This window comes from Gracilinanus agilis, chromosome 4, assembly GCF_016433145.1.
Source record: "Gracilinanus agilis isolate LMUSP501 chromosome 4, AgileGrace, whole genome shotgun sequence".
Classification (NCBI taxonomy): Eukaryota; Metazoa; Chordata; class Mammalia; order Didelphimorphia; family Didelphidae; genus Gracilinanus; species Gracilinanus agilis.
Window position 1 is genome coordinate 28,984,027 of NC_058133.1, and position 10,598 is coordinate 28,994,624.

General features: G+C 44.7%; 1 protein-coding gene across 1 annotated transcript in view; it reads left to right on the forward strand.

Moving 5' to 3' along the window:
• The window catches only part of AGBL4 (AGBL carboxypeptidase 4), a 918,272-nt gene that overhangs the window by 72,950 nt on the left and 834,724 nt on the right, over nt 1-10,598 (forward strand). The window contains exon 2 of the mRNA XM_044674812.1: nt 5,678-5,802. Within this exon, the coding sequence (XP_044530747.1) occupies nt 5,678-5,802 (125 nt within the window). The remainder of the gene's footprint in view (nt 1-5,677; nt 5,803-10,598) is intronic.

A 10,598-nucleotide genomic window follows, 5' to 3' on the forward strand; every position in this document is an offset into this window, starting at 1 on the left:
TGTAGAGGGTGTTCTATGGGCTCTTTCAATGTCCATTTTGCCCTCTCGTTCAAGGGCATTGGGACAGTTTTCTTGGATAATTTCTTGTAGTATGATACCTAGATTTCTATTTGTCTCTGATTTTCCTGGAAGACCAATAATTCTCAAGTTGTCTCTTCTAGACCTGTTTTCTTGATCTATTATCTTCTTAGTGAGATATTTCATGTTTCCATCTATTTTGTCAGTCTTTGCTTTATTAATTCTTGCTGTCTTGAGAGATCATTGGCTTCTACTTGCCCAATTATAGCCTCTAAAGACTCTTTCGGTTATAATCTTTTGGTTTTCCTTTTCAATCTGCTCTATCTGGCTCTTTATGGCTTCCATGACCACCTGATCATTTCTGGTCTTCAATTTTCTTATCATTTCATTTGATTTCTGAACCTCAATTTCCAATTGCAAAATTCTGCCTTTTAAACTGTTATTTTCTTGCCAGATTTCCTCCATCTTTCTCATGATCTCAGATTTGAACTCTTCAAGAGCTTGTGACCAATTTTCATTTTTTTGGGAAGGTTTGGATGCCTTCAATTGTTTGTCCTCCTCTGTTTTCTGGGTTTTTTCTGTGCAGAAGTTATCAAGTGTCAGAGGTTTTTCCGTTGGTCTTTTTTGTGGTTATTTCTTGGGCCTTGCTTGGTATCATTATGCTTTCTCAACCAGAAGTCTGAGTAAAGTAGGCAGACCCTCTTTGTATGGAGCTAAGGAGCAGTTTTTGCCTGAGGCTACTTTGTGAATTTCTTGGCTTCCACTGTCTGCTAGGGCTCTGCTGTCCACAGCCTCTCTCAGCCTCACTCCTGCGCCCAAGGTCTGTGCTCCCCAGCCTCCTGGGGTCTCTGGTCTAGCTGTTTTCAGGGTCAAGCCCTTGTGGTCCTAGTCGGCTTCCCAGAGCCCAGAAATTGGCCCATGCTTGCTCCTGCACCTGAGGTTTTCCCCCCCGAGTCTCAGCGTGCTGAGCTCCTCTCTCAGCCCCACTCCCGAGCCCAAGATCTGTGCTCTCCAGCCTCCTGGGGTCAGAAGTTTTGCTGCTCTCAGGGTTAAGCTCCTAGTGGTGTCAGTTAGCTGCCAAGGAGCTAGATTTTGTGCCCCCGCTTGCTCTAACTCTAATTCACAGCCTCTGCCTCTGGTACTGTGGGTGGGGTAGGGTAGGGTTGATCAGCTCCTGTTTTGATAGGAGCTATTTTCCCCTGTTATGGCATGGAAGTGCCCAAATCCCATGTACCTGCGATACTGCGTCCTATTGTGGGGTCCCTTCTTTCATCTGGATTTGGTTTTTTGTCCTTTGGAGGTATGCTGTATGGGTCAGTGAGGAGAGTAAAGCACCCTGCTTCTACTCTGCAGCCATCTTTACCTGGAAGTTCCCTGCATTTCTCTTATCAGTGATTTTGGAGCATTTTGTGTGTGTGTATTGAAAGCTTGAATTTCTTCCTCTGAAAACTGTCTCTTCATATCCATTGATAGTTTGTCAATTGGGGAATGGCTGTTTTTCTCTTTTAAATTTAACTCAGTTTCCTGTATATTTTAGAAATGCGTCTTTTGTCAGAAAAATTTTCTGCAAAGATTATTTTCCCCATGTCTCTGCTTTTCTTGTAATTTTAGCTACATTGGTTTTGTTTGTGCAAAAACTTTTTAATTTATGTAATCAAAATGATCTGTTTTACCTCCTGTGAATCTCTCAGTGTTTTAGTCTGGTTAGATGCTGCTTCCCTAGCCACAGATATGACAGGTTATTTCTTCCAAGTTTCACTAATTTGTTTATGATGTTACTCTTTTTGTCTAAATCCCATACTCATTTTGAGCTCATGTTGGTATAACATATGAAATATTGGGCTATAACTAGTTTCTGACAGAATACTTTCTGTTTTTTCCCAGTGGCTTTTGTTGAATAGTGAGTTCTTGTTCCAATAATAAGAATCTTTTATCACCCATTAAATTATTGTGCTCATTTGCTTCTGTATATTATGCACTTTGTGATCATTGTGTGTATTGTGTGCTTTGTCATTTTGATTATATTGGCTCAGAATACCCATAAGCAGTTAATATTATTCCATTTATTTATATCTTTTTGTGTGTGTGATGAGTGTTTTGTGTTCATATAGATCCTGCGTGTATCTTGGCAGGTAGGTTATGAAGGATGTTATATTGTCTATGGTTATTTTAAATAGAATTTCTTTTTCTCTTTCTTCCTGCTGGATTTTATTGGTATAAATAGAAATACTAACAATTTGTGTGTGGTTATTTGATATCCTACAAATTTGCTGAAGTTGTTAATTATTTTGATTAGTTTTTTATTTGATTCTCAGATTCTCTAAATAAACCATCTTATCTCTGAAATGTGGTAGTTTTGTTCCTTCTTTGCTTATGCATATTTCTTCCATTTCTTTTTCTTTTCATATTGCTATAGACAATATTGTATACTAATTGTGATAATGGACATCCTTGCTTCACTCCTGTTCTTATTGGCAAAGCTTCTAGCTTATCCCCATTACAGATAATTTTTGGTCTTGGGTTTAGGCAGCTGACTGCTTATCATTTTGAGGAAAGCCCTGTATAGTGACTTCTTGGCTTTCCCAAGTAGAACTTAGTTTGGTGCATTCTCTAGATCTTTGTTGAAGAGGTGTGGGAGAGGAGCTAGGCTCTCATGCTTCTTCTCACTCTACCATCTTGAGGCCTATGCTAATGACCTATTTTCAAAGGGATGGGAAGTTCTTAAGGGATATCCTAAACAAGGGATAGGAGCAATTACAAAAGATAAAATAAATTCATTATATGAAATTTAAAAAGTTTTGCTCTACTAAAATCAGTGCAGCTAGAATAAGAAAGGGAATGTGCCAGACAGGGAACAAATATTGGCATCGAATCATTCTGATCAATGGTCCAATGCCAGTCAGTCAGGAAGAGCATTTATTAAATGTCCTCTATGGGCTGTTCTGAGTGCTGGGTTTACAAAGATAAAGACAGAGGTCAGCGATTATGGAGATTAGAATAAGGGAAGCCCACCATTGCAGGGGTCTAGGTTTGAGGCCCCGAGGCTCTCAGCTAGAGGGAGTACAGTGTGAATCACAGGAAGGGGACACACATGAGAGATGTTAGTAAGGCTGAAATGACAAGGATTGATATGAGACAGTGCGAGGTGAGCCTGAATGAGAGATTAGGAATGACTCCCTGTTTGGGGTAAGGCAGGAGGCTCACAGGGGCAATTTGGGCACTCGGTCTCTAAAAGATTCGCCATCAACTGCTGTGGGGCAATGGGGACAATCATGGTGCCCTCAACAGTAACAGGGCCTTTAGAAGAGGGAGAAGCAGAATGAGCTCTCCTTTGGACTACAGTTTTAGTTGTAGACTACATTCAAATGAAGAATGACAAACTATGACAAGATTTATAATGAATAAAAAATGGTAAATACTAGAGCATTTGTGTGCAACACAGCGCTTATATGGAAGGGAAGCAGGAGATAGAGCTGGAAAATCCACCTTGTGGAAGACATCAAATTTTAGTCTAGCAAGTAAGGGGTTTATCCATGAATGGAAGAGGTGACTATTGAATGGGCCTGTGATAGAATTAAAATGCATTTTAAGATTATCAATAATTGCTAATATTGGCAAAAATAGCCTGAATTGGAAAGAAGGTAAAGATAGAGAGATCAGTAAGTGAACTAGTACAGTAAGACCTCCATGACCAGTAATGGTTGTGCTTTTTGGAGTCCAAAGGGAGAGCCATCAGAACCTTGTGAAGAGCTGGACATCATGGCAAGGTAGAGAGGAGGACCCAGAGTGGAAATAGTGGGATCAGGTAAGGTGGAATTGTATTAGGAAGATTTGAGCACGAGGCAAGATTGGTGACAAGTTCTCTGTGCCATGTCAAGTTTCATTGAGACAGGCCCCAAACTGTGCTTGTCTTTCAATAAATCAAGGCTTTGGGAGACTCTCAGGCATTTCTCTCCATGCTCTACTGCTACCCGAAAGAGTCCTGGTTAGGTTTAAAAGTAGGAAAAGCCTGCTGCTGCTTCTACACCAGAAGCCTTTCTGGCCCTGGAGATTAATGGAGTGCAGAGTTATCAAAACCTTGAGTAGAGGCCAAACCAGTTGAAAATGTCATGGGGAGATATTTAACCAAATAAATAACAATTTAGTCGTACATAGATATGGATGTGGCCAGCAAGGATCTTTCTTTTTTTTTAATTTATTAATATTTATTTTTTTGAAAAGTTAACATGGTTACATAATTCATGCTCTTACTTTCCCCTTCACCCCCCTGACTTCCCCCTCCCCCCCATGGCCGATGCATATTTCCACTGGTTTTAACATGTGCCATTGATCAAGACCTATTTCCAAATTGTTGGTAGTTGCATTGGTGTGGTAGTTTGGAGTCTACATCCCCAATCATGTCTGCCTCAACCCATGTGTTCAAGCAGTTGTTTTTCTTCTGTTTCTACTCCTGTAGTTCTTCCTCTGAATATGGGTAGCGTTCTTTACCATAAATCCCTCAGAATTGTTCTGGGTCATTGCATTGCTGCTAGTACAGACATCCATTACATTCGATTTTACCACAGTATGTCAGTCTCTGTGTACAGTGTTCTCCTGGATCTGCTCCTTTCGCTCTGCATCAATTCCTGGAGGTCATTCCAGTTCACATGGAATTCCTCCAGTTCATTATTCCTTTGAGCGCAATAGTATTCCATCACCAACATATACCACAGTTTGTTCAGCCATTCCCCAATTGAAGGACATACCCTCATTTTCTAGTTTTTTGCTACCACAAAAAGCGCAGCTATACATATTTTCGTACAAGTCTGTTTATCTATGATCTCTTTGGGGTACAAACCCAACAGTGGTATGGCTGGATCAAAGGGCAGGCATTCTTTTATAGCCCTTTGAGCATAGTTCCAAATTGCCAGCCAGAATGATTGGATCAGTTCACAACTCCACCAGCAATGCATTAATGTCCCAGTTTTAGCAGGGATCTTTCTATACACATTAGTGACCTGGTTTCTAATTGAACTGAGTACCACTAATGCAGTGGATAGAGGTAGCTCACTGGATAGAGAGTTAGGCCTGGAGTCAGGAAGGCCGGAGTTCAAATTTGGCTTCAGATAATCACTTGTATCACGTCCCTGGGCAAGTTACTTAACCTGTGTTTGCCTTAATTGATTGTAGAAGGAAATGGCAAAGCATTTCAGTACCTTTGCCAAGAAATCTCTATAGGTAGCCTCAGTGTGCCGTGGTCCACAGAGTCAGAAAGAGTTGGACCCAACTGAACAACAACAGTGTAGTGGACGGGGCAAGATCTGAAGTCAGGAAGACCCGGCAGCTGCGTGACGATGAGGAAAGCACCGGACCTCTCTGGGCTGGAGTTTCGTTTCCATAAACTTGGAGTGAGCACGCTTGTAGTAGGTTCTTCAGTTTGGGGTGACCCCGTGGCATGCCAGTGACCAGTGCCTGTGGCCAAATGGCTCTGCATGGGCTCGTGCCTCCTGCTGCTGGCACCCTCTAATTGCAGGTTCAGAGCATTTCCTGGGTGCTGGACTTAGAAAGTAGAGCGGCGGCCGCCATCACAGTTAGAGCTAACTGCCAGCGGCTACCAATGGCGTCGTTAACGTGCGGCCCGCTTCTCTTACACTCGCCTTGTCTGTGTGCTCCTGCCTAGGTAATCTCGGCCGGGTGGATCACGTGTCCGAGTTCGAGTACGACCTGTTCATACGGCCCGACACCTGCAATCCACGCTTTCGAGTCTGGTTCAACTTCACGGTTGAAAACGTGAAAGAATCCCAGGTAAGAGAAGGCACCAGCGCCCTCAGCACTGTTGGGCGAGAAGGAAGATTGGGTTTGTGTCTTTAAAGAATTCGATGGCTTCCTTATGGGAAATAGGCTTGCATTTCTTCAGAAATAATGACAAATGCTCTTGCAAGACACATAGAAGGGTACTAATTATGGCATAAAAATTGGCATGTTCTGTAAACAGCTCCCGTTTGTGAATGCTTGTTATGCAGTTACTTTGTGATTAATAGAGATATGTCACAGAAACAAACAACTCCAAGGGGGAAATGACAGGGGAGGCCAATGCCCTTATTCTGCTCTTTGCAGGCAGCTAGCCTCTAAGGAATTGGCCTAGTCAAGTGGGGTCATGAATTGATGGTGGGAGAAAGGAAGGCATCCTGCCAAAGAGCCACTGGGGGCAGAGGCGACCTGGCTCGGTTGATTTTGAAGCATCAGCTGCCTCTTTTCTGCTTTTGCTAGAAGGAATGAAATCTGGGCAATTGTCTACTCGCAGGCCACTGTTTGGTGTTTTTGTGTTGAAAGTTGCTGTTGGTCAACTTTTGCAGACTTCTTCCTGGGGTCCTCTTGCTCCCTTGTTTGTTGTAATGGTCTGGAGACCATCCCAAATGCCTAAAATTAGGGATGGAGCAAAGAGCTCTGTTTTGGAGGTTGAAGACCTACATGAAAAATCTGAGCTCTGATATTTCAGCTCTCTGAAGTCTCAGTTTTATTCTCTTTAAACTAATTCTATAAATCCCATCATCCAATGATCTCTTTGGAAAAGAAAAAGTATTCTGATTTAGGCCATCTTGAGGTTGTTGAGATGAAGTCTTTGGGGGTGGGGTGGGAATCTGTTGCCTGGATAGGAAACTTTTGCTCTTTTGTCCTCCAGAGCATCCCCATAAGACTTAACTCAAGGACCTGAATGTGTGAAGCTGGAAGGTGAAGCCTTGGGCCTGCCTTGGAGGCTTTGTTCCTCTAGGAAGTTCCCAGCACTATTACTCAGCATTATAGCTAGGAGCCATGAACATGCTTATCAGATTTCTCAGAGCTTTCTCAGACCTTTTCCATCTACTGGAGTCAGGTGATCTAGGCACGGAATGAATGGGCACCTGCCTCGCCGAGGCCCAGAGATGGGCTGTGGAGATAGGCCACCTCTCGGGAGTCTACAGGATATTTGTTTTCATGGTTGTCGACATGGAGGTGAAATGGTTTTACTATTAAGTTTGACTTGTGAGCTCTGCTTGTATAATGTCTCATCCTTTAATCTTATCCATCTGTCCAATTTCCGTTCCAATGAGACCTGCACAAATGTAATCTTGTTGGGCCTCTTTTTGGGCTGGGCTCTGAAGGGGAGGAAGGGAGGTGACCCACAGGACACACTGAAAGTGGCTGCCACATCTGGCAAAGGTGGGTTTGAGCCATGTGGCGCTGGGCAGAGATCTGGACCCAACAAGTATATTTGTAAAGGTCTAAGAAAGCCAGGCTTCCTGCTACATTGATGGAAAAGTAATTCTCTCCCTCTGGCTCTGGCATTAAATATTCTTATGTGGCATTAAATTTATTACTGATGCAGCATGACAGCGATGGTGTGAGTGGAAAACCAATAGGTCCATTTATGGGCTCAGGAGATAGTTGCAGCCTGGAGGAGGGAATCAGACAGAATCTCAGCTGGTGTCTCAGGGCCTTCTGGCTTCTAGCCACCCCTAGATCTGAAATGCCCCAACTGGCCTAGAAGACTTTCTCCCTCCTCTCTTTTCTCCCTTCCCAAGAGATTCTCCTTGGATCTCTGCTGTACTGTGAGATGCCTAAGATCTTAGTTCCGGGCAAGCTGAAGTTGCTCCAAAGCTGGCAGAGTGTTGGGCTGGTTCTAGCCCTGGTTCTGCCCCTCATTCATTGTGTGACCTTGGGCAAGTCCACTACTCTCTCTGGGGCCTGCCCACAAGGGGACTGGACCAGATGATATTTAAAATCCTTTCCAGTCCTAAATCTCATAATCCTTTGTGTGATAAAAGACTTCCACACTGGAAGTCAGAGTTCAGGGCCTTGGGTCTTGGTTTCCTCCTCTGTGACATGAGGAGGTTTGATTAGTTACCTCTTTAGTTCTGACCTGCTCTGACACTCTGTGATTTGTTAACTAAAAAGGTGAGATTTTTAGAGGTTATATCTGAGCAGAGGTCACGTCATCAGCCCAGAAATTCCAGCAGGGTCCAAGAGAAGCAGTGGGAAGGGGGGCCTACAGTTCAGCTGGCATCTGCTCAGGACCAGGCAGTGCAAGGGTGGCTTGAGACAAAGTATTCTTCCAGGATGCCACACGTTCTGAGCTGATAGCATTGGCATATAGTGATGGCTGGGCCTTTGGGGCTGGACAGCTCCTGCCAGGTCTATTCCCTCTGCCTCTCCCCAGCTTGGCTAAGTCTTTTTCCTGTCATTGGATGTGTGTGCCCACCCAGACTTAGACTGTCAGAGTCCCTACCCACAATATGACCCGAGGGATTATTTTCTTTGTTCAGGGTTTGACAAATTTTAATTTGAAATATCCATGCTGAGCTGCTGTTTTGCAGGGATTTAGGTGTGGGTCAGAATTTGTCTGGCTCTCAGAAAAGGTGAAGCATCTAAAGGAGTCCCTCAGAGAGGGGTCTAGGATGGTACCTCAGCTAAATGCCACTTTTGCTGCCCATGAACTGGAGGTGGCCCTTTGTCCTGGAGGCCAAACTTCGGCTGCATTTCCACTTTAGGGCCTGGCACCTGGGCTTTCGAGTGGAATGTTTAGATGGTTCTCTGGAGCAGGAGATGGTTATTCTATCACTTTCATGTTAGTGTTCAAGATTTGCCCACTTGAGATCCTTTTCAGAAGGACATTTAGCCTCCAGGGAGCAAGTGGTGAGCATCAGAATTAGGTCTGGAGCCAGGTATTTTGCATTTTAAAAAATGACTAGTCAAGCAGTCATTGACTTGAAGCCTTAGACTTGGCTCTGGGCCTACGTTTGAAGAAGGAAGGCTGTAACATCCAGGATGTTGAGGGGATGAAGGACCCAAAGAAGAGAAGACCCAAAAGAGGTGTCAGGGGCTGAATTCCATATCTTAAGGGCTGTGTGGCAAAGAGGGACCCAGAGGGCAGAACTCTGACCTTCAGGCCATCTCAGTCTTGTCCAGGGCCCCCCAGATGTTAGGTGTTTGACCCTGGGTGTGAATCCTGCTGTTTCTTTTAAGGTGGTTGATAAACACATGCTTGTCCATAGGTATTCAGCAGATTGGGATGGGAAAAATATATCAGCATCCTTCATGTGCATGTTTGGTTCTGGCCTCAACTTTTCAGGTCCTGCAAGGACAGCACCCAGAGTTCAGACATTGTGTTGCCCTTTGGGAGAATCCCAGGGTGACCCCCAGGAGTTTTTACTCAGAGCCCCTGTGTTTGGGGCACTCATGGCGCTCACTTTCCACACTTTGGAGCCTGAGAGAGATGCGAGTTGGCCTCATCACCTGCATGTGCCCTCAGGTCTGTAGAGAGCACCATCAGCAGCGGGAAGAGCCTCTTTCTTCCCCTTGACTTTTCATCCACATCTGCTTCTTCTGAAGGAGCCAAGGGAAGAACTGTTAGGAAGTCTGTGCCCAGTGACATTGCTTTGTGTAGGCATTACAGAGGCTGTTGGGGAACCGTCAATGACATTCTCATTTGAGGCACCCCCTAGGCTGATTGTAAACGGACTTTGTTTTGGTTACCCTTGTCTTTGCTCAGCTCTGCCCTGTGATTTGGATGCATTTTCTGTCTCTTCTCTCCCTCCTTCCTTCCCTCCCTTCCTCCCTTCCTTCTCTCTCTTCTCCCCTTCTGTCCTTCTCTCCTCTCTCCTTTAATGCTGGGATTCCATCCCTACCTTGGGCTGGTTCTCCCTTCCTTAGGCACCTGCCTAGTTGTGCCTCCTCCAACCTTGTCCTCAGGTTCCTGGGGTCTTCATTTTGGTGCTGGACTTAGTTACTTGATTAGTTCTAGCTGTCCTGCAGCTCAGAACTTCTAGGCCAAAGTCCATCCAGTTCTCAGGGATGACCATTCTGCCAAATGGTGGCCTTGTGGGAGATACAAGTTGTCTGACAGATGTTAATAATGTCTCCTTGTCATGCATTAATAGCAGTAGGAAATAAGTAAGGAGCTGCCATTCCCAAGTGAGTTTTCCTGACTATTTTCTTGAACCTCCCCCTCCCCAGCTCTGCAGCCCCCCGTCCCCCAACTCTGGCACAGTTGGCCTCTTGTTCTACTCGGGATGTCTTTGTTCACCAGGATGTTGGTGAGCTGTACACGAGGAGACCACCCTTTGTGCCGAGGTCTGGCCAGGCGTCCTCTGCCCTCTCCGTCTTTTTCTCACTCTTTGTGGGTGAAGCTTTTGGCCCCCCCCCAAATTTAGAGTGGATGCTTATTGTGACATAAACTTATAAATATTGCTGTGGCAACATAAATAAACCACAGATGTAGTCATGAAGAAGAGCTCTATGCAAATGAGGCCCTGGCTCCCGCGTGAACACGCTGGGCTGGATGAACGGCCTGATTTACTGCCAGCCAACGAGAGATTGATATTCAAATTTTATGCAGAGTTCTACAGAGAGACTTGTCTTGATGGAAAACAAAAATCTATAACTCTAAGAGGAGACAGCTTCAGTGATGGGGGGAGGGGGAGAGGAGGGGGAGAGAGAGATAAGGAGAGGGAGAGAGAGAGATAAGGAGAGGGAGGGAGAGAGAAAGAGAGGGAGAGAAAGAGAAGGAGAGGGAGAGAGAGATAAGGAGAGGGAGAGAGAGAGAAAGAGAGGGAGAGAGAGAG